This window comes from Synchiropus splendidus, chromosome 3 (assembly GCF_027744825.2).
Source record: "Synchiropus splendidus isolate RoL2022-P1 chromosome 3, RoL_Sspl_1.0, whole genome shotgun sequence".
Classification (NCBI taxonomy): domain Eukaryota; kingdom Metazoa; phylum Chordata; class Actinopteri; order Syngnathiformes; family Callionymidae; genus Synchiropus; species Synchiropus splendidus.
This window is the reverse complement of record NC_071336.1, coordinates 5,318,905-5,344,184: the sequence shown is the minus strand read 5'-3', so window position 1 is coordinate 5,344,184 and position 25,280 is coordinate 5,318,905. Positions and strand designations below refer to the sequence as shown.

The 25,280-nt window shown below is 40.5% G+C and overlaps 1 protein-coding gene across 3 annotated transcripts in view; it reads left to right on the top strand.

The window, feature by feature from the left end:
* LOC128755421 (glucosidase 2 subunit beta-like) overlaps nt 1–25,280 on the top strand; it is a 115,830-nt gene that overhangs the window by 28,182 nt on the left and 62,368 nt on the right. For all 3 annotated transcript variants that reach the window (XM_053858866.1, XM_053858865.1, XM_053858868.1), the window contains exon 9: nt 19,159–19,219. In XM_053858866.1, the coding sequence (XP_053714841.1) occupies nt 19,159–19,219 (61 nt within the window). The remainder of the gene's footprint in view (nt 1–19,158; nt 19,220–25,280) is intronic.

Sequence of the window (25,280 nt, the reverse complement as noted above, 5' to 3'; positions counted from 1 at the left end):
AGATTACTGACGTTCAAGAAGATCTTTATCGGTGAAGTAGAGATCTGGTCTGGTCACTTTCAGTAACTGCAGAAAAACCAGCACCTTTCCTCCTCGCTCATCATCCAGACAGCTTTACAGATCACTGCAGTTGCAACAGGACAGCAACAGTTATTGCAACATTATTCATTTAAGCAAATCTGTCTGACAATAAAATCATATTCAGTTTATCAGCCTAATAAAGACCTCATAAAAACACGTTAGTGAGTTATCAAACACCCGCACACATTGCGACTCCCGGAACGCTGAGGTGCGCTCCACCCCAGCACCACTCTCCTGCAGCTGCGGCTGCACACCTCAGTGTTCTGGGGGTTTGCAAAGTTGTTTTGGAACTATGTTGTCCACCCAGACAGCCATCACACCCTTTTCTGCTCCGCATTTCTCATGTTTGTGCGGAGTCGTGTTGTTTGGCAAGTTTCCGGCATCTAGTGCCGCGTCGTCTGAGGTGAGAATCTCACCCGCAACTGAGAATTTCCAGAGACGAGGTGCAGCTCTCCACGGCAGGGATCAAGTCCGCGGCCAAAGCCCAACTTGCTTGTGTTTACATGACGGACTTTTGAGCCGAACGCACTTTGCCAAGACAGAGTGCACATTGTGAAAACCCCCTAAAAACTCATAAACATACTCACAAAGATAGAAGTGCAAGTACCACACACACACACACACACACACACACACACACACACACACACACACACACACACACACACACATTTTTATCTATCGTTGTGGGATCCGCTCATTGCCATAATGCTTTCCCTAGTCGCTCACCATAAACCTAACCATCCAAAACCTATGGCTAACCTCAACTGGGACTCCGAACCAAACTTAAACCTAATTATAATGCCTTCATTATTATGAGGTCTTCATCGTCAAATTGAGGATCAACTTTGTGGGGACGGGCAATAATGTTCCCACTAAGCAAAATGTTTGCTACTTGAGTTTTGAAGAAACTCACTTACTAAACCAGGTGTTCACGCACACATTTGTTTGATATTTTCTCAATATGTAGGACCTCTCATTGACATAATGCTTTCCCCACCCTCTCACCCTGAACGTAACCAAAACAAATGGCTAACCTTAATCGTGACTCTGAACCAAACTTGTGCCCAATGATAATGAACTACTTTTACCCCTTTATCCCTTTTACGTTTTAACCCTATAAATCTCCTGAGGAAAGCAAAATGTCCTCGTAAGAAGGTGACTTGTCAAGACTTGGTACTCACAAGTATGGAAAAACATGCCCCCACACACACAGTGCTTGTTCTTTAATATAGCGTAGGAGTGAAATTGGTTTCATTTATGCGAGTTCTTGGTAATAAATGTTCCATCTTAATGCATGTGCTGTTTCTGCACATTTTCGAAGTGATACTTTTCATAGCACAAAGCAATATTTTCTTTGCACGGAGGATGTAAGTGGTATTTGTAGAAGCGTGTGTCTGGAACAAGCTGTATCTATCAAATATCAGGTCCTCCACTCACTCTGTGTGGCAATATCTGTGCATATGCTGTTCTGTCACTCCTGCTAGTTTGATGAATCATGGTGCGATCCTTTCTATTCTGACTGCTGGTATTGACATTGTAGAAGTCCAAATTTGTTCCATTCTCACTTCAGTTAAGTTATCTCTTTATTATTCATTATTATATAAGTGTTGCCAATCGTCAAGGTTTAGGAGTTTTAGGACTGAATGGAAATTTTAAACAGATTTTAATGTGTTTTTCCACAAACATTTGAGAAAATACACTGCAGTACATTTCTTTAGTTATGTTTGCCATTCAGAATCAGAATCAGCTTTGTTGCCATGGTCAGTGAGGATCCCACCTACGAGGAAAGTGCTTTGGAATAACGTGCAGTAATGAACAAAAATAAAATAAAATCAACTAACCCACAAACAACAAGGGCTATTCACAAATCAGTCTGTTGGCCGAGACGAAAAGCTGTTCCTGTGACAGGAGGTTCCGGAATGGATTGACCGGCCAGTGGGAAGAGGGACAAACAGTCTAAGGGTTGGCTCTGATCCGGCCTGCACTGCTCAGGCTCCTGGAGACGTACAGGTCATGAAGAGGTGGCAGTCTGCAACCGATCACCTTCTCAGCAGAATGCACAATACGCTGTAGTCTTGTCCATAGAGGTGACACTGCTGTACCGTACAGTGCTAGAGAAGGTGAGGATGGACTCGATGATCCCTGTGTAGAACCCCACCAGCATATTAGTCGGCAGTCGTAGTTTTCGTAGCTGCTGCAAGAAGAACATTCTTTGCTGGGCCTTCTTGATGACGGACTGGTGGCTGGAGGTGCAGCAGTTGGTGTATAGGTAGTAGAGCCATGGAGCGAGTACAAGCCAGGCCAGTCTATGTCGGCGCCATCTTGCTAAAAACAGTGCACAAGAAATCGAACATACAGACCAATAATATAAAAGTAAAACAAAAGGTAACGTGGAGGTTACACAGTTACACAAAACAGAAAATAAAGAGTCAGAGCAAACATGGTGGTCCAACTCACTCATGGCAGTATGAAAAGAACAAAAGTGACAACTAGCACAGTGAAATAATTGATTGAGAAACAAAATTACAGAATATCGATTGCCCGCATAAAATAGAAGCCAATGACCAGCAAGCTATAGAAACCATGGCTCTCTGGCACCCAGTACTGGAACTGGAGAGCCTTTATCCATGTGAAGGTACTGTAGCTTGACTGCTGATGTGAAACTTACAGACACTGATGAAGGAGGAAACAAAGTGAAACCAAAATAAAAGCCAAACATGACCCAAAGGCAGAAGCATGAATCTATACACATTCCTTTGTTCATCCCAACCAATGTGGAATTGTACCCCTTTTCGATGCCTACATTTAAACACACAAATCATATGTGAATTAGCCATGTTCTTAAATTCCCCCACCCCCCTTTTTAATGACCACAAACTCAAATAGACAGGAGTAAAATAAGTGAATAGTCTGGTAGTATAGTATTTAGTGTATGGCTTCACTGTTCAATGCCGAAAGCCCCTCATGGCTGCTTGAAGTCTTAGTGTTTAGTACTTAATGTTTGGATCATGTGTTAGAGCAGCTTACAATGTTGGTTAGTTATGTTTGTGCATCACATTTGACCTGCATATTTATCAAATCAAAATGTTTCCTGTCGTTACTTACATGATGAGGTGTTGAGTTTGTGCGTTACGGTGCTCATCAATATTGAGTGTTTGTGGATTGTGCCACTGTGCAGTTCAGTTCTGGGGATAGGCATACGCAACGTTGTTGCAACATGGTTGTTGCAACATGGTTGTTGGAGAGGTGTGTTGTTCGGGTGCGCGGCGTGTATTGCTTCATTTTGATATCATCCAAAGCCATTTTAAATACAAATGAGTGGCTCAACAGGTTCCTCCTTCCCTGACGTTGCCGCGAGGATGCCCACCCACTTCACCCTCTATCCTTGCTGAAATTTGCTGACTTGACTTTACATAGAGCCTCTCTGTCTCCATCTTCATTTCCACCTTTTTTTATACACTGTGTACAACACAGCCTGTAATCTTCATGTGATATCGACAGCTGTGGCTCTATTTTTAGGAGACCACACCATTTTCTTTGCCAATGACTTGAGTCACTAAATCAGTTTCCTGAATTGTTAAGTGCTCTGTTTGATTAGCACTTTCCAGGTTCATGACATAATTAATGTTAAAAATTGCACTACATGTATTTGACGCATGTACATTTTTTCAAGACCACGTTGCATTTTTTCAGTAGTAAAAACAAGACGAGGTAAATGGTGTTGATAAGAGGTGAAAATAAAATGGCAAGTCTTTCTTGGAAGGATGAATGTAGACGGATGCGGTATCGTTTTTATTTGTGGCATATAAAAATTGAAAATAAAATTGAATGACAATAGAATAAAATATGTCTGTTGTTAGTAGCTAAAGCGTTTAATTTAATCTTGACATTGTTGTATCACAAATTATGAGTATTTTGCTATGAGTTTCAGTAAGTATTTTGTATTTACTTTTTGTATGTACTTGATAGCTGATTCGTTTATGGTTCCAAACACATATGAATAACATAAATTCTGAGGATGACGTTTGACGTGTTGATGTTTTGTGTGGTCATTCATTTGTGGGACTGGTGTCTGTCCAATAGACATCAGATGTCAGTAACCCCAAATGAGCTGTTGAACAGGACCTTGTGAAGAAATTGGTTGAAAAGGTTCAACACACTCGCTGGGTTTCATCTCACCATCACTCACCGTGCTCGTGAAACAGAACCACCAGGTGGCTTAACTTCGACTGCTCTTCATGGTCTATCCTTCTCTCTCCTTACTATACACTCTTCTGTGCAGAACTACCATGTTTTCTTTCCAGAGCAGGCAAATGGTCCTGTGACTGTTCAGATTGGGCAATGTTGGCTCACCACCTTTAATTTATGCTTTAATTTATGCTTTCAAATTGACATCTCACTTAAGGTAGATTATTCCCCGTACATTACCGTGAAAGCTTCCTTAAGAAGTAATAGTTTGGCATCTTTGTAGGAGATCTTTAGCTGTGATCTTCTCGGAGAAACCTGTAACTTGCATTCTGTGCTTTTGAACCTAGAAGGCTTTGACCATACAAGGCCAAATTACTTTTACACTCCAGTGCTGTGTGTAATAAATAAAAGGCCACTTACAGAACTTGTTTTCTCAATTAGAGAATGTTTTTCATTGTGGGAGTCATTTGCGCTTATCACCCTCTCTGGGCATGAGTACGGTTTTATTAATAATGCAGTTCATTGAAACTAACAGTGGCACATTCGGCAGGTTTATTTATACATCTCATGTTTTCTGCAAATATCAGATCAAATAACCTGATCAAAGATCAAGACTCAAAACCAGTAGCTCCTGTGTAATGCACTTACACTTGACATGAAGTGAAGAACCAAAGTTAAACACATTTCAAGAAGGGACAGCCCTGAAACTATCCCAAATATGTGGAGAAATTAACAAAGAAATGCGCTGATGAAGGTGGAAACAAAGGAAGAGATTCTTCCTAGGGAGAAGTCAACACACAAGGAGAGGATGTTGCTTAACTGAATCAAGAAATGAGCAACATAATGCGTGGCAAAACAAAAAAATGATCTCCCACCACTAAATAATTAAAAAAAGGAGCAGGACATTAAATCCATGTTGCAATTGTGAACAAAATGAAGCTGAAGAGCAAATGATACTCATCATATCGTGACAAATGGCATTCTCACAGAAGAGTGGCAATGAATGAGAGTTGAGAAACATTCTCATTAACCTACTAACTTCCGCCTAACAGTCTTCATACCGCTGAAGCCTTCAAAATAGGACCGAACCTCTGTCTTAACAACAAATGTGGAACACAGTGTGAATCATTCACCAACTTAATAACCACCGGTACGCTCCTACGCACCCTTTTTATCTGTTATATGACATTTACCACGGGGCATTGGAATGATGGATGTCACAAATAAGAGGGAGTTCCAAGATGAGAAATCTCTGGGAAAGTAGAAACACTAAAAAGGGGCAGAATGATAAGAACTCTTCAATTCGCTCCTCTTCAGTCTCTCCACAATGCAGGGTGTAATGCTCCTTACATGGCTCTGTATTTGTAAAGTATATGCTCATGTAAACATCTGTCAATGTAGGGGTAGGATTTCAATAAAAGTACTACTGTGACTAAATAATTGGTATAACTAAGCTATCGACCTTTGTCCGCTGTTTATTATTTCTGACAAATCGGCATAATCAAGTTCATGAAAGAGAATGCCACTGCTGAAGGCCCTGAGGCAGTAGAATACCAACCTTGACCTCCCTCAGGCTGCGTGCACACTCATGCTGTTTCCTGTCTATATATTGTAACATATTTCTTGCTAAATTGGGGAATGTGTTACAAATCTAACACATCTAATACATCTAATCTTATCTAATATACTGACATCTTTGGAATGATGTTGTGGAGAGAGTTGTTTTCTGTTGTACTGGTATCTTATGGCAACACATTAGCACCCTAGGAGACAGGCGGACTATCAGCAGTTATGAAAAGGCAAAAAAAGTTTAGAGAAGAGTAAACACCTCTAAGGTCAGAGGCAACAGAACATGCAGGACCCTACACAGACAGCAGAGGATACCTCATGTACCTACATCTAAGTGAAACGCACCACTGAAACAAAAGAGCAAACAGAAAACAAACAAAAAGCATCACCTGCTTGAATAGTTAACCAGTGTTTTAGGGGAAATTAGAAAAAGCTAAAAGTCTCAAGGGTCAGAAATAAAAAGTAAGAAAAAGTCATTTTTACGATGCTAATGTGAAGCTGTAATAATAATAAATAAATAAATAAATAATAAATTCTCCATAATCACGTCTTTCGGTGAAATCGAATCCTGTTACATGAACCTTTTATGACTACTATTTTCCACAACCTGATAGACAGTACAATTCAGTGAAGCAAGCTTCAGCATGTCTCCCTGTGAGCTCCCTCTCATGTATTCCCACACACCCGCATGTGGTGCTATTCGCGCTCTGCGATGCGCGATCCACACTTGTGCCTGGAGCTATATCAAAGTAAAATGTGTTTTTAGTCCGTTGAAACACCTATACCTAACAGTCAACGCTAAAGGCCACTGTCAGTATATATGTCAACGCAAAAGTCCACTTTGCCAACGTCAACATACATTGCGCCATAGGAGTGAGGATGGTTATGTTTAACATATTTCAGCTGATCAGTTTCTTACTTTGTGAAAATGAGTTGAGACAACTTTGTCATCTAGTGCAACTTTTTAACTTCTCGGGGTGTAGAACAACTACCGTCTTCAATTTTATTTCAGATGGCCATTGATGTCAGGAGTATAATAATTGGTTTTCAGGACAGAAAAGGGGGGCACTCAATCTCTTATGCTGCATTCAAGCCCACCATACAAATTGCATTAACACATAAATATCTCCCACTGATTACTTGTTAATAATTTCTGATGTGTATCTTAAAATGATATTTTTTTTCTGTAACCCCTTTAGTCTTCTATTTCACTAAAATTACTTTTGACAATGCTGTACATATAGTTTGTATGACCAACTGCAGTCTTCCCGTTGTGCAGACCTTTATTTACGTCTCATTTCAGGCGCAGAATTTGTGCCCTGAGACGTTTGCTTTGAGAATTAATTCATGACCTGTGGTCACTGCAAAGGCTTTTTTGTAGGCACAAAATTATATTCATAACAATTGAAACTTTACCTTTTCATATGATTATAAAATTGACTTTTTAAAGTCTAACTGATACTTCGAAATATACTAGTACTATACTAAGTGTTTATATGTTCTCTCAATAGTTTGTCCATTATTATCGATAAGTCACCAGTTTATTTATGCCACGTTTTCCTTTGACAGGTAATACATAAAAGAGAAAGTCTCGGAACCCCAGACATGGGTAGTATGAGATACTATCCTTTCATTTCCGCTAGTCTAGATAAAAAAAGATGAGAGAGGAAGCGGGGATGAGAAGTGAGGCGTATCACTGGGCAGCACTGATTGAGTCTCCTCGCTAAACCAGTGCCAAATAAACCCCTATGTCGATAAGAAGCAGGTAATTTCCATGGACAAAAACATTGTTCTTCAGATAAGACTTGACCAGACAGTTTACATATCTTGCTGTGGCTCCATATAAAAGTGTTTGAATTACTGGCCAAACCACTACGCCTCATCTTTGAATGAATAAACATAAAAAAGCGTGGACTGGAACTTGAATCATTGTGCATATGTGTCCAAAGGTGATTTCAATTTTCTCCTTAAAGTCTCACGTTGTTTTAATGTAGAGAATTTGTTAACTGCTCTGAATGCAGCATGTAACAATAGATAAAAATGTAGATAATGTTTGCAGCAATCACAAGTAAAGATGTGAAATGACAAGATTTTAGTGATTCTGATTCTGTTATCGATACTGCTCAACGATTCAGTTCCTTATTCTCTTTAGGATTCTCAATGGGAAAAAGGAAGAGAAACAGGTCAATTCGTATCAATAGGTAGTAGGTATTGTTTTAGAGTTTAGCAATTCCATATATGAAACTACTCACTGACACGGTTTGTAACGATTGGCTGTTTTTAAAGAGACAATAATAAAATATGTTTTAAAACTTGGTTTACTGTGTTACATAAATGACAAGATAACTTCAGAAACGGTGTTTTAGAGTTGAAAAAGCTCCGTGGATTTAGCATCAGTGAAACAGGAATGAGTATTGCTGTCTGACCAGGTACCGAAAAAACCCCTATGAAGCCTGAACCATGAAACAGTTGACAGAGAGCTCTAGTTCTTTTACAGTGAGGTCTTTATTGGTCCAAATGAATGATTGAAAACATCAGTGTACATGTATGCGTCGCATTTAATACATCTGCTCATTGTACTAAATAATCTTAGTTGGATAACAATATGAACACGACATCTAGAATGATGTGTTCAGTGTAGCTCCTGAATGCGGTTCTGGTTATTATCATCGTTGCAGGACAACTGCACATGCTTCCTGAGGAGACGCACTGGGGACACTTCTAAACATCACTGTAAAAACAAGCACAGTACTAGCACAAAACAGATGTGTGTGACATTATTAAAAAACACTCAATTTCCTTTGACAACAACAACATTAATGCCATGTGGGCCTACACGATAAATCATTACACAATCGCGATTTCGATTCACCCTTGTGTCTGATTCGCATTTAGTTTCCAAACCGACTGGATTTGCATCACTACTTTCCTTAGTGAGCTTTATGCTCCCAAGCGGCGCTGCAAGCTACTACTTTCTAAGTTCCCACGATAGATAGATATAGATATATAGATATATATAGTTGCTGCATTCTTGCCTTCTAGAAGAGGTATAACAAAACCTTTCTGAGTTAAAATGATTTAATGGTTGATATTTTCACATCTTCGACACAGAAGGTCTCATCATTTTGATAACAAATTCATTGTCAATCCATGTGATCGGTATCGGTGATCGGCTGCAAAAACCCTGATCGCTACCACAAATCTTTATCAGCACCTCAAACGTCATATGCCTGGTGATGCAACTTTGGTTTGTTATGGTTTATGTGTGAAATAAACTACGTATTTCATGAGGAAAAAAAGTTGTGGCAGAGAATCGCGATATAAAAAATTGTGATTCATATTTTCCCCTGAATCGTGCAGGCCTAATGCCATTCAATGTAGCTGTTAGCTCAGTGTTGTCCACTGTCACTGATCAAACACGGAACATATGAAGCAGTTGTCCAATAGCTGAATTGTCTCTGCAAATAAATGAAATCCTTATGAAAACTTTGTCGTCCGCGCCGTTCAAACTCAACTCAAACTTAATGTGATTAGCTGCAGCCGGCGGCGGTGGCGTGGCACTGTGAATGCGCACCGATGGCAGTCGCACTTCTCAGTTGGGAACCAAAATCAATCAAAAAACTATTTTGAAGTGGTTCTGAAAAGGAACCAGTTCTCGATGCCCATCCAAATCACAAGGAGTCAGACACCTGGCGTCCATGCAGTTCACTGAGTGGTCTGGGTTAGTACAGATCGTGTAGGATGAATGGGTCATTTTGCCTCCTGGCCATCTTTGCTTTTGGCGGGTGGTGATGTCATGACATTCCACCATTTCATTCATTTTGTCAACAGATGAGTATTCATGCTCAGGTGGTGGATCATGTCTAGAATGAACGTGGTACAGACAGAATGACTCCCTAACCATAGAAAAGTCTCAGAAGTTGTGAGTATGGGCAGAATAACCAAGGACACCAAAGACAGGAGACGATCACAAGTTCACATTAGCTAATGGTACGATGGTGAAGAGGATCGTCTTTTTTTTTTTTTTTAAATAGATAACTAGAAGACCGTTTGTTAAATTGCTAGGACCAAATAACAATTTCAAACTCAAAGGAATGAACTAAGGCCAGTGACCTTGCAAGTAGGAGGAAGTAATCTATCCCCAATATACAATGGTGGATGGCAGAACAAAGATGTAGGTTTCAAAGCGATTTTTATCTCCCGAGTTGTGCCAGAGGACAATTTTTTAAAAACATATTTCCCCTTGGACATTGACTCACCATGTCTCCGTTCCATTCCGTGGAATAATGATGGCTGATTACTTTTGGTGCTTGAGGATAGCCTTCCTCCCAATTAAAAAAATATATAATAATAATAATAATAATCTTCCTTCAGATTCCTCACTAATGCTGTTGCATTATTCACAATGGGTCTGTCCCTTTCCCAGTTCCTTCTCTTCCTTTGGATGAATAAGAATGGCAGTCAATGGATTCAGATTTGTATTCATGATTAATCACATTATAGTCATAGTTACTTCATGACTAATGGCAGATCTTCTGTTCTGTATCTGTGCTCACTGTAACCTAAAGGAAGATGTTTTCAACACGAGACTGGCCAGTGATGCATTCCTCTTGCCAACACTTGCTACTACAACGCAACATAATAGATACTGTCAAGAATATTCTTTAGACTAACCTCAGTGGCACTGAATGCTCAACAATATGTTTAAAGCATAACATTGTAACCGCATGGCCTTTTAAAACACACTTCTCGTGCATGCTTGTATTTGGATTGACAAGAGTTCACATTGACATGTACTGCAAATAACTTTTGTCTAGTTGAAAGAACCATCTGGAATGACTTTAAAACAAAACTTCCCATTCAAAAGTCTGTTTCATCTCTGCTCGCGTCACTACTGCTCTGTTTCCTGATCCGCATGCCACGGAAGGGAAGGAGAAGCATTGAAAACACGCACACAGAGAAGCAGCTGGCCCTACTAACGTATTCATGTTATCACAAGTCAAAATGTATTTGTGACGTTCAGCATTCATTTTGACATCCATAATAACGATATAATAATTTTGCATTATTGATAATACCTGAATATATCCCACTGTTCTCTGAATACGAGTGTGAAGGCCGCCAGCTCGCTATTGGTTTATGTCCCATTTTGTGGCCATGACTCGTCCCTGAGAATTGATTTGATTGGCTATCCCCGCAGGTAGGCTCCACCCTCCTTATGGAATCAGCTGTCTCCTGCTACTTGTCTCCTTTTGGAACTCAGAAGCATAAGACGGTCACAAACATCACACATATTCATAGAAATGAAGATTTTTTCAGGGACCACAGTCAAACACAAAACTGCTACATTTAAGGTTCTGCTATTTTGATGACGCATGTGGCTCTCCCTCCAGTAGGTTGGTATCCTCCCAGCATGGCTTTCACAGCGGACCCTGACCACTGGAGAAAGCCTAGAAGTCCAAATGACCATATGACTCAGCAGGGAACATTCTGGAGATGTTCTCCAGCACTGAAAGACCCAGCAGCTATATTTTGGACATATGGCTATATCGTTGAGATATGGCTGATGAGCTAGAAGCCTCAAAGGTAGCCCAGCCAAATGAGCAGCAAAACTGTCACTGCTGTCCCCATAGAGTGTCCACCATAGATGACAAGCTCTCTGATGCGCACGACACGTTCATTCATTACATTTCTATCGTGTGATGTCCTAAACCAAGTATTGCGTTTTATTCCATATCACAATACCGGCCTTCTTAGTTGCCCAATTGAAGATTCCTGCTCAGGAGATGAGTGTCGGCTGGGAGCGCTGTGGAATTTTCCACATTAGAACTGTTGACAGTTTTGACCTTTTCACTGTGATTCAAAGAGACTGGGTCTAATTGTCCTCTATCAAAATCCCACACAGTAGCTGCTGTCGTTGTTAGTGAGTTCTGACTGCATGCTAATATTATGTCTTTTACATAATGTTCTCCATGATGATTTTTGCCATCACAGGCACAGTAGAAGAAACGGGGCATCCTATTTCCGACAGAACTGTTATTCATGAATCACTGCATCTCTCGTCGTGCTCACACAGGTGGAACACGCTGTAGTGCCAGGACGGCAGCATCTCTTTGTTATTCCAGTAAACTACATTAAAAAACTATCACAGTTTTCTATCATTACTTGCTGCATTCACTTTTCTGCTCTTCTGATCCTCTCTTCCACTCTTTGTGAGACAGCTGCTGTTTCAGACTGCCGTTTGCACCGGAACAACACTTTGGGAACGCTGGTCTGTTTCAACCAAGTTTCCACTGGAAGCGACACAGAGGCGGAGTGGAATGGAACTGCCGTAGACTGTTCAGCAGCAATTTGATTGAAACAAATGGCATTGTGCCTCGCTCTGCCGAAAGCCGGCTCCACCGCTTGTCTGGGACACTAATCCAAGCTTATTATTGTCCATCACTCGCATTTCTGTGATTCAAAATTGCATTCGATCAATGATCTGTGCCTTGCTGACATCGAGAAAGGTACCAAAGCTGAGCGTGGATGACAGTGTTTCCCCGAGGTTTTTGTGTTTGGGAGGGGGGACTATTGCACAATTACTGACACAAACAGGGAATGTTAACATTTTTGCGCAGTTAGTGGTACATTACAAGTGCATTAAATGGACCCCAACTGGTTTCCCTATCGCCGCCCTTTCATGAAGGCCTAAGCAAAACTGACATCAGTAGCATTTGGTGGAGTCTCCGCCATGCAATCGCAGCACTTTTTTTCCACTCCTCATCCTTTCTGTCTGTTCTTGTTTTTTTTGGGAGCAAAGATAACTTTGGTGAATATTTCATGGGGGATATTGCCTCAGTTTCACTGTATTGAGCATGGAGAGCAACATGCGATGATGGCTGACAGGACCACACACATCTGCCAACGTCCGCTAGGAGACAGCCTTTCATTTTGTTCATACTAGCTGACACCCTTTTTTTTTTTTTTTCATATTTTGAGTTCGTGCCGTCACTGACGAAAGATCTCAGATACCAGGCTGTTGATGATTTATTATTTTTTTTGTAGAAGAAAAGGTACAATACTCTGATAATACTAAAACATATAGATGAAAATCTGTTGACATTTAGTATTATTTTGAGTTTGAAATGTTAAGTGCAAGAGAACATAATTGAATAAATGAGACCTTTCCCATATGACAAATCTGTATTTGGATGCTCTGCTTCAAATCAGCGACGGTTCTATTTTATTACTGAGCTCCATGCAGTACAGAGGATTGTTGAGACTGGAAATCACCCTGTGAAAAGTGATTGGAATTGGATGTTGTTCACCAGTGGAACATTAAGACGTGGACTGCAGACACTTAAGTCGAGTGTGGCAGTGTTCATGAGCTTGATTTTAGTTGCACTTTTAACATAAAAACAATTGTGGGTTTATTTTGATCTTCCCGGATGACATTGGATTGGTGCTGTCTTTGATCAGCTGATTTATGACCCACTCCGGCTGCTGCAAGAGAAACAACTCAGATACTGGAGGATGTTTTTTTTCCACAATTGTACTTCGTCATGTAACATGTTTAACTGAAGACAATGCTCAATAATGTCATGAGTTGTTACTGAGACTCTGATTTGATCTGATGATCTGTGCTATCCCACACCAACACAGTGGATTGCCCAATATCTGACATTGTTTACAATCAGGTGCCTCAACCAATGCTGTTAAGCACCTTATTTTCTGAATTGGCTGCAGAAGTCCAATTGCACATGCAGGTAGATCATCTCTGGGAAAGTTGAGACCCTATTCAGCACATCTATGTTCAAACTATGATGATTGGTTTGCAACATTGTTGGCGGTCAACGACCGGATTATGACAACTGAGTTGTCTAGGGTGATGTCAAAGTCTAAACAAGGACATTTTCATGAAAAATGTGATGCAATGGCAGAATTCTCATTTAACCTGACATGTCATTGTGTTGTCATAATCTTGACCTGCAGGCAGAACTGTTTTGTGAAGATGTCCTGCCACATGAATAAGAGAAGGCACTAAATAATCCTCCCTTCTTTCTTTCATCTCAACACTCAAAACATATTTCAGGAGCTCCTAACAGTGCTCTTATTTCATGGCACAGTTCATTTGCCCCTGCCACGTTCAATTTCCAGGGTGAACGCCAAAACATGGCCTCGCCATGCTGCTTTCAATAATTTCACACTGAAACACACTGCTCAATTGCCTGTTGTTGTGGCTGTGCTACGTGCGGACGCCCCTCTCCAACATCCTTATTTGAACAACAGCGCTTGCTTGACTTCCTGCAGATCCTCGCAGTGCCTTGCGAAAGCTGATGAGCAGCTGAGTAATGTCACAGTAAGCAGGGGCGGCTCTGTTGTGACAACAGCAGAGTGATGTAGGAGTGGTACTTCTCGACTGCCATGTTCTCCCGTTTTGCTCTTATATTTTCTTGTTCCCACTCTGTCTGGATGGCACCACTGTCGCACATTGAGGAAGCCAACTGGCATGACCTGAAAGTGTGACAGCGACATGCAAGCTGCTGTTTCCCTTGCTGCTGAATCCTTTCCAATATGCATCAGCATGTGCAAAGAAAAGCAGTTTTTTTCCTTAGATTAAATTCATCTAATTGGCTTGCCCTCCCGACTTAACCGCTCTCCCATGAGTGGATGGTGCTTGTGACATCTACCATGTGTTTCCCCCCCCCTTAGTTCTTGAAATCAGGGTATTTTCATCCACCTGGTTGTTTGAATTTGCCATTCACAATTTGGAAAAATGAAGGCATAAGAGACATATGGCGGGTGTGACTCTGCAACCAACCAAGTCATGTGACCTGGTACCTCTCCTTTGTGGATGCCTCTAAGGCAAGAGTGGCCAGCGTCCAAGGAATCACAACCAAAAGTCGGTCGTGAGGGCCCTAAATAGTGCTGTGCCCACTCATTCTGCTTTGCTTCACTGCATATAATGTCTGATTTAGGACAAGATCATGACGAATGCCCAGAGCACTCTGTCCTTCTTAGGTAATCTAACAGGTTATATGCAGTGCAATCCAGCGATTAATGGAGGAATTGCCAAGGTAGAAAAATATAGATCTGAATAACTAACACAATATTGAGTCCAACAAAACATGCGACTTAACTTAAACAGGACTGCCACATTGGCTAATGCAGGTGCGAGAGAAGGTGCATTCGATTTGCACCTAATTCTCGGCCACAATTTAGTATTTTGTTCCCTCAAATTATTACTTGCTGTAGTTCCCTTGAATTAGTACTTTGTTCCCTCAAATTGACATTTCGTACCCGCTAATTAGTACGTGGTTCTCTTCTCACATTCCTTTCCATGTCAAGTCTGGGGCTCTGAAAATGTCCTCTATTTGCATGAGAAAGGTTTGAAACCTAAGTTGGTTCTGGTAATGCAGGGGATGAAGTCTGGAACAACTTGACTATGATCATATTATATCTTATAGTATGTTGTGACCAATTGTGAATTTTATTATACTCTTGACCTCTGCGGCTACAAGACCTTTTCAGCTGCTGTCAGTCATGAATTATTTGCAACCCGCCTCATTAAAGAAGGGATATGGCTAACATCATTTGATTCCTAAATAGTATGTCATCAGTTGGTCATAATATTGTTTTATTTATGGTCAAGGAAGTGTATAGTATTGTTTGGAAGTTGGTGCCTGGAACACTGACATGGAAATTATTAAAAAAAAAAAAAAATAAATAAAATATATATATATATATATATATATATATATATATATATATATATATATAGTTGACATGGGTCTTAATGCGTTGACAATGACGATGATGATAAAAAAAAAAAACCAAACCCAAACAACCCGCATGTTTTGTTCGAAGTCACATTTTGTAATCACGGGGTACTTAAATAAACAAAGCACTGAGCAGTGAAGTTGGTGCTAAAAGAGAAAAGCAATGGTAGAAGAGAAAAGCAACGATATACTTTGCGTAGTGGGGTAGCAATGATGGGATCTGAAAAAACATATGTAAAAGGCATGATGAATGTCCTCTTATGACTGACGGAAACATGTCCGTGCAGATGACACACAGCTTGGTGGGAAGTGCCATTAACATTAATGAAAAGACATTCTCTTGTTAAAAGTACCATGACTCACTCTGTCACCATTCCCACTGTGAGCTGGGGATTCAGAAGAGGAAACCGCCAGCAGCCATGTGTGGGATCGGAAAAGGAAAACCACTCAGGGCATCTTTGTCCTCTGTTTGAACAGTGCTGCTGAGAGGAAGAGGGGGCCAGCAAGATGAAGTGGGGGAAGCAAGGGAAGAGTAGATGTGAGAGAAGTTTCACACAGCTGTCCAGCCTGAGGCCTTAAATATGTGCTGCTTTCTTCATCACAGCATCACCAGCTTTCTATTTTGTCCCTGTCACTGTTTACCTCTCACAGAGGAGACTATCTGTCTCACAGGCATGTGGACTTGTCTTCCACATTTTGAAGATTAACTGTTTACATGGGATGCAATTTAATTCAGCCCGGTGTTTATTCAGTCAGAACAGATGTCTGACGTGCCCAGTAGGGTTATAAATATTTTATACTTTTCCCCGACTTGCCTGTCTTTAGAAGATTTTAAACTGTATCTCATCCTCATAACAGTCTGACAGAGATGAAAAACATTGTCTTCTTCATATTAACATATAAAATTATGATAATCATCAATAAGTAATAGTGTTTTTCATCTATATATTTATCTATGATTTGCTTTTTTCTTTTTTCTTCAGTCAATCAGATAGGTACATTCTGCCACGTCACTAAAATGTTCCAAATGATCGGTTAAGGATGATCATTGTTGCAGAACATTACATCATTGCCTAATCCTTATGGCTGTTTTCGTCGTTTGTTGCTTTTCATATTTCATTATTGAACCAACATAGCCACTATGGATATATATTTGTTGCTTTTCATGTCATGTCAAAGCATTTTTCCTCTTTATGTTTCTTTAGTAGGATCAGCTCTTAAATGTATGCAGCTTTTAACTCCCTGGGCGCTTTTATGTGTATGATTCTTTATCAGGTAATTAAAGTATGCCTTCAGCTGTTCTTCTTGTATGAAGGTTTCTGTAGTGCTTGTAGCCTTTCATGATTTATTGACGTAGATATTTGTTATAGAAACCACTTAAAAGACATCTCTCAGTTTATCCTTGTTGGCCACATTTGGAGGTGCGGGGATGGAGGTCATGACTGAGTTCAGTTTGTATGTCGCAATATTAAAAGAAAGGTTTAATTCAAGTAGGTGCTTCCAACTGAAACAGGTGCTGGTTTGGAAGCAGACAGAGTGGGAAGGGAGTGGGAAGGAAGTTGAGACCCTTGAAGGTCAGTGCAAGCTCTTTTATCATGGTCTTGGCAGAAACAGCGTAGGCATTATTTTGAAGGAAGAGTATGTGAATGATGTTGTTGAAGTGAGGAAGCAGCCAGACAGGATTACAAACTTGAAGCTTACGAGTTAAATGAGTCAAATGTAGTCAGGTAAGATGTCTGCAAGAAGAGACAGGTAAGTTCTTGAGCAAACCACTTGAGTTCATATCGTGCATTTCCTATAGGGAGCGAGAAGTGATAGGAGCAGACTTGAATGGCCATGTAGGTGAAGGCGTGATTTCACTGAAATGTCTTTCGTGGACTCCTATTTCCTGAAGAGAAATGAACAGAGTACCATTTAAGATTAGAGGGATAAATTGTGCACATTAATCTGAAAGAGATACAGTAGGTGACTGTGAGATGGTGCCAGGAGAGCGTGTTGCCGGGTGTGATGGACCATGTAGGATGGGCATAGTGATTAAAAAGACAGTGACAGCCCAAGATTAAAATTTGTATGCTGAGGCAGGAAGAATACTGCGCAGAGTTCATGCAGAGGTTATAGGCTTTAGGTGGCCAGGAATGAACTACCAGAAAAGTGGTAAAGCACAGCAAAAGTGGTGAGAGAAGCTGAAAGCAAAGTGTTTGGTGTATTGTCTGAGAACGAACAACCAGGCTTGGTAGTGGAACATTGCGTTTCAGGAGATGCTGGGAAAGAAAATTGAATTTGATCAATGAGCGTAGACAAGTGAACGTTGAGTACTTTTGAGTATAAATGTAGGAGCTGTTGCAAATGTTGGCGCATGGGCTTGGAGTGAAGTTGTCAGAGAGACTACAGTAGTCATCTAAAACTTGCGCTTGCCTTGGTCTGACTCATCTGGGCATGCGACCATTGATCCCTTGCTGAGGTTGCTGTCGGAATTACTGAGGGATTCAAGGTAAGAATAGGATTACAACAGGCTTGTGCTCATCTTATTTGCTGTGGTCATTGGCCTGTGAGATGAGGCTTGGGTGGACACAGTACGGACATTTATGTTTGCTGAGGATATTGTGATTTGTAGTGAGAGTAAAGAAGAGTCTGGAAAAGAGCTATAGAGGGATTTTAATGAGCTCCAGAGACTTTACTGTAGAAAGCTGATTCCACAGAGATGACTTGAGTGAACAAGGGTGTCCTTCGTGTAGTTCAATACATTCACCTTTAGTATGCGTTGTCATGACCATCTCTAACAGACAGCTGTCCGTCAGAACTAACGTCCTATCTTATCCCCATTCCCAGAAGTTGGTTAGGTCCCAACTCTTCAAGAGAGTTCACATGGTCATTGGATATCTTGGCCAGTCCATGTTGACAATTGGCAAAAAGCTTGGAACATCAGTGAAAGGTTGTCACTCCACATGCCATTTAGCATTCAACGTGTTATACGATTAGTCAGGCCCAAGTTGACTGAGCTAGCATCTCATCTGCGTGTAGAATTTCCCCGCAATCTCTAATATTATGATTTCACTGTTCTATTCCATTTGTTTAATATTTAAACAGAATTTTGTGCATTCATATCAGAACACATCTTTCTCTTCTTTTCAATGTTTCACTGTCATATCAGTTGGGTAATATTGAGAATTTCCCTAAATGCGACTCAAATTTTCCTGCATAAATGTTTAATCTTGGAGTGACAAATTAAAGAGCTGAAACCATTTTGGCTGTGTCAGTCTCCAGTGTGACCTAAAACCGAGCAGCAGTTTGCCACCATGTTGTCTTTCATCATTAAACTGTGGTTGAAAGGCTCCAGGGAGCCCCCTAGAGCACAGATGGAAGCTGCTGTTTTGTGAAATCAAGTGCCTGGAATCCTTCTGGGAGGTGCAAGCTGCACTTGCTGTGGAAAAAATCCTGTAAAATCACTTTGTCTGTCACTCACTGGTATGCTATTTTGTGTGATTTGTGCCTTAATGCTGAAGATGCTTGAGATATTTGACCATGTTTTCTCTCCTCTTCTGCTATGTGTTTGTAGATCAAAGGAACAGCGGGAGGTTATGAAGGTGAAGATCCTCTTTTAAAAGCCGCTGCTAGAGGTGAGTTATGAAAGCATATGCATCCTTGCTACACAGTCTGGTTGACTCTCATTAGGTGGTGAAGTCTCATGTGATGTTTTTTCCATTGCTGCTTTAAAATGATTGACAGTTATTGCTCGTCTTTAATATGAAGAGAGCACCCTCATTCATTTTAAGCTTGAGTAGTCTATCAAGACTGATGATTGTGTATGGATTTGTCTAAGATGTGTTCAGTCTTATCACTATACTGAAGTCTCAACAAGGATTCATACAAATGTAATATGTAGAAGTTATACATTTTATTTCAAGAAATGTGCTCATTTTGAATCATCATCAATATTTGGAACGGTCAAAATTGCTGTCTTCCTTCGGGTTGAGAAGATGTTTCTGGCAGATGTTTTTGAAACGATACAGTTTGTGTTAAAACCCCCTTGCATAGTCTGACAAGGTTCATGTGTGTCTGTTCCATTGCAAAATACAATATTGTTTTGTGTTTTGTTCGGGCTGAGCATGCTACTTCAATTTTCTGACCAAAAAACTTGTTTGATTGGAAGAATGATGCTCCTTCCATCATGGTGCCAGTGATGGGCAAGTTACTGGAGATGTAATCAAACTACTGTGGATTACTTAAGAGTAATACAATACCTGGTTGAATGCATCATTTAAAAAGTGTTTTTGTTTTTAATTGTTTTAATAATTACTCCATTTCCTGGCACGCATGAACAGCCTGTTTAGCCGCCTCTTGAATATACTTTAATGGATAGTGTAGCACGTCACAGGATAACATGAAAATGTAAAATAAAAATAGAAAAACAACACATAAATAGAATATTGAACAGCCGGTCTCAATCATCTTTAATGCCAACTATTATGCATTTTACTCCTGATAAAATGAGTCACACCGTAGACCCTGATTGAAACTAATATTTGTTTGTTCTCTCCATTGCAACAACAGTCAGGCTTTCTTCACTTTTAAATTGTGTCTTATCGAATACTCATGTGTCTCCCTACTCTATATAAATAAGGAAATACGTCCCCTCCTTTGTTTCCTAGTGGGCAGCAAACACTTTTCTCTGTTGCAGCTCATTGTCTTGTGTTGGTATTTTCTCCATAATGTTGCAAAAGACAGCCTGCTGTAAGAAAAAGCGTCAAACCCAGCAACCGGCTTCTTCAGAACGTCTTTGCTTATGGCTGGTGTTGGTCAAAATGCATCCAACTTCTCCCATTCAGTTGAGAGACATCCACTGATGCATGTTGAGGTTTTTCAGTTGCAATCGCTTTGTTACATAGTTGACACTGGACAAATTCATTCTTGTTTTTGTCTGAGAAAAGTATAGCTCTTCTCTGTTAATGCCCAGTTACCGGGTGATGTTGTAAGATCACTGCAAAATCACTGTAGTATTTTGCCAAAACAGGTACCGCAGCTACGCACCATTGCTTGAATCACTTTGCTAGAATGTAATTGTTTGCAAAATAAATACCCATTCAATTATCCATGACTGCAATGTAATGTAATTTACAATAACAATGACATTATTTCAAATGGACAACCTGGGTAGTAGGTATCACTGCAACCAACCACCAGAGGATCAAAAAATGAGTATTTCAAATGGAAGATTATGATCGCCACAGTTCTCCTGTCTTTAAAATGCATAGTCCTTTCCTTCCATGGATGCACCGAAATGAAAATTCTTGGCTGAAACTGTAAAACCACAAGTATTATTATACAAATTATTTGCACCACCGTATTTATGACTATGATTGTATGCCTAACTCACTAAAACCAATGCATTGCATTCGCATAAAATGGTATTAAAGCAACAATAGGTAACATTCAAGATTCAAGATGTGTTTATTTGTCATATGTATTTTCCACACAGGGTCTACGATGCAGTGAAAAGCTAGAGATGAGAATTGTTGACTCACAAAGAACACTAAGTACGAGTACCATGCAATGCTAGTGTAGGATAGATAAAAATGTGCCAAAGACATAAAAATACAAGAAAAGTAAAATAAGAAACCTTCTTGCACAGTAAGTGTGCAAAGTATTGCACTGGTTGGTGAGGTAAGTATTGCACAGTAATAAGGTATTGCAAAGTAAGTGAGGTGAAACAAAGAAGTTACAAATAGAAACAAAAGAGTAAACATATTAAGTATCACCATGAGTAGTTTATTGCTGGTTTAGAGTTCAGAAGTCAACTTGGGGATACCAGCTGTTTTTGACTCTCTCAGTCTGTACAGGCTGACTCCAGTATCTCTCTGCCAGTGGGCAGCAGACGGAAGTCTGTTGGCTCGGTGTGTATTGTACTTAGTGATGCTGCGTGCTCTGTGCAGACCCCTGCTGTGATTTATGTCCTCGATGCAGACCTTGATATCCTCTGCCAATCGCGCTACCCTTTGCAGTGCTTTGCTACTCTGGGCAGTGCACTTCCTGTACCACAATGTGATGTAGCAGGCTCTCGATGGTGCATCTGTAGAAGCTTCCTCAGGAAGTAGATGGTCAGTCTGTCTCTCGAGCTCTCAGTATCAGCAGTCTTTAGACCAGGGGTTCTTAACCTGTTTGGTCTTGGGGTTTTCCCAGAACAAATGGGCCTGGGACCCATTCAAGTTATAGAACTGATTCATTACTCTTGATTTTGTTTGTGATCAACAACCATATTTAATCAACTTGCAGGGAAAAAAACCCCAAAACCTTGTGAAATGACATGAAACCATGTGATCATTGCAACGATATTTATTTGTCATTGAAAAGTCCATCCAGCAGCAGAACCAGGTGCAAGTCATATTCATCAAATGTCACCACGTGGCTAATGTACTGTATTAAAACTGAACATCTCGCGGCTGAAAGGTGTAAAACAAGAAAACTTCCAGCAGCCCTCTGGGGGGCGCTCGCGTTCCAAACATGGGCCCCGGCCCTATGGTTAAGAATCACTGCTTCAGACAACGTAACTTTCCTTGTGTCCGAGCAGAGGCGTGTCCTTAGAGTCAAAAGTGAAGTGTCTAAGAAGAGATAGCGTGAAACTGACTGAGCAAGAGAGTCGAGGACAACTGAAGAGCTCAGATGCTGAAATGACGGTGCTTGTACAGGACTTAGTCATTCATTGTGTTTACTACAGGTCTTGGGTGTGTTAGAAAATGAGGGGAACTTATTTATATAGCTGCTAGCAGGCTATTGTGTTCCCTGTTTGACGTCATTTATCAGACAGAAAAAAATGTCATTAGCAGTGTTTATGGTTCATTTGGTTTAGACAAGTGTAAGCTGGTGAGAGACGCGACCAGCGCCACATTCCGTCATTCCTGGCAATTGTTCTGGAACTGATTGAAAAATGATAATTTTGAACTCTGATGTCTGTCTCCACTGCCAACTTGAAATGGTGAAGACTTTTTGGTGCTCATGCACTGAGCGCTGTTTGTATGCTCCTTATTGGAACACGCTGCGTCACGATGTAACAAAGCTCGACAGGAAGAAAAGCATTCTTTTTTTTTTATTCTACGGCGCTGTAAACAATGGTGGCTCACCACCACGGCTTAAATGCGATCTTGCTTAAGAGAGATCTGTTTTTGGAGATGTACTCTGGCGAAATCAAACATATCTAAATGAAGTGGAAACATTGAAACAAACGGATCGCACATAGCACATCAATGACTGATGTTTATTGCTTGCAGAATTCATTTATTTCTCATAACTAAAACATAGTGTTTCTTTCCCCTTTGCTTCATTCTGTAACGACAGTCCAAACAAAGTTTATATATTGCCATCTGTGTTAACATTTTTCACTGTTTTGCCACGGTCTTTCCTCATAAAGAAATGAACGTGGAATGGGGAGCGGGACCGGAGACCCAGCTTTATGACAGCTTGCAATTACACTCATTTACCAGCAGCACCACCAAAGCAAATATTCTTAAACTACCTGATGTTGCTTCAATGCTTCAAATAATAAATCAATTCTAGTTATTGAGACATTTACAATATGTAGCAGTGACATTTCAACAATGTGCAGAATATAATTAAATGAGCCCAGACTCAAAGGTTTATGACAGCAACAAATGACAAACGATAAACAAGCATGCCAACTATGGGAGAAGTATTGATAATGTTCCTCTTACACAAAAGACAAAACGAGGGCAGTGGCTGGTAACAGTGTTAAATATATCACGACTGGAGTGTGGAGAGTTTCCTCCATTTTCACGTCTTTGTGTGTCATTAGAGCTATACAGCAACAGCAACGCTGCCGCCCCTGGGTTTCTGGTGGAACTGCTTTGTTTGATCTTGCTTTGTGGAAACGTGCAGACATACAGATGGAATGAACGCAGAGCATGGACGTATGTGGACGTATGTGGACGTATGTGGACGTATGTGTCCATTTCTGGATCAGTGTGAAACTTTGAGCCTGAATGAGCCTGAATGAGCCTTTAGTGCGATGCGGCCAAGAACTTCTTTTGCACACAAAGGATTTCTGTCATTCAATGTGTGCAATGAAGAGGTACACTTTGCAGACCAAGTATGGTCCAGGGGAAGACTGACCAGGTAAACACACACGAGTAGTGAGGGTGAAATGGGAACATCTGGTGGACGAAACTGCTGAGGGGTTTTGAACTCGCGCAGGGGTGTTTGCTATGTTTTTTGTCAGTCATTCAGTCTAAAGCTGAAAATGTGCTTTTGGGCCATTTTTGGCTTAAGATTTTTGAGAAATGTGAAAATTTCGTAATTCACTCCAACATTACTGTGTTACTGTACTGTAAATACATTTATTTCGGAGGGAGACTACATTGACACAAACAGCACACTCAGGAGAAGGTCTCTCTTGGTTTTGAGTGATCTCACATGACTGTATATCTGGTGGTCTATTCATTAGCTGAGTGAATTAAGGGCAATATAGTTTTATATAGACCAATATAGACCTTATTTACGACAGTCTCCATTTTGATGTTACACCTAAGTAGCAGGTGCATCATGTGCATACATCAACGCTGAGTACATTGTCGCTCCACATTTGCCACGGATTGTTATTCAAGTATTGTTATTATGACATAATTCTATAACCAATAGTGATTGTTGTTATTTAACAACAATAATAATAATTGATAATATATCATAATAATACAATTAAATATAAGTATATTTATATCATTATTTCTCTTGTAATCATACTCTGTCAAAACGTAGTTGCTGTTTGATTCCATTCTGAATGGATTGGGCCTTTTGTATTCCTTCCTTCACAATTACCAGAGGGGAAGACAACAATCAAAGAAACAAACTTTTTTTCTGTAAAGTGGATACGAAAAGACGAACCACTGAGAGAATGGCTTCTGGAAACTAATTCCCTTTCAGTTAACATTTCGTAGATCTAAACAGAAAGATGGGAAAGAATACAGGATATTGTTGGACTGCAGCAGAGGTTTGATGGGAAGCCTGCTGTTGTCAGTTTAGACCAAATAGATCACTCATGCGAGCTTTGTGTAGTCTGCACTTTCTGCATCTTTTCCTTTGACTGTAACTTGGGAGCAAACATCACACAAATGCATGTAGCATGTGGGGGATCGTTGGTGTATTTGATGCTTTGTTTTCAAGGTGCTGCTGATGGTTTATCCCTCTTCACAGCTGCATATTAACCTGCTCCCAATGCTACTACGAGGTCCAGGTATTTATGGTGAGCATAAAAAGTGCAATGAATACTGCGTCACCCTACTGCCAGAGATATACAGCGCACCAGACAGAGACAATGAATTAAAAAAAAAAACAAGCTCAATTTGTATAGGCGCTTAGAGAATGTCTGTTGTGCATGCTCCCAAAGGACTGTGCTCCTTTTGTGTGTATGATCGCCTCCTGCTGCGTGAGAATGTGTCTGCCTGTGTGCTTGTTTCTGTGTGTATGCAGGCGAGCGTGTGCACACTGAGCTCGATGCACTGAAACACCAGCAACAGTTAACAGATGGTGCCCTTGCATTAGAAGTGTTTTATATCCCTGCGGTAGCCAGATATGTCAAAAATAAGCATGTGCAACATTAGTCATTTGGAATATTCATGCCCCTGCCGCCCAATGGTTTCCTTTTGCAGCCAAAATACCAGAAGTCTTATTCTC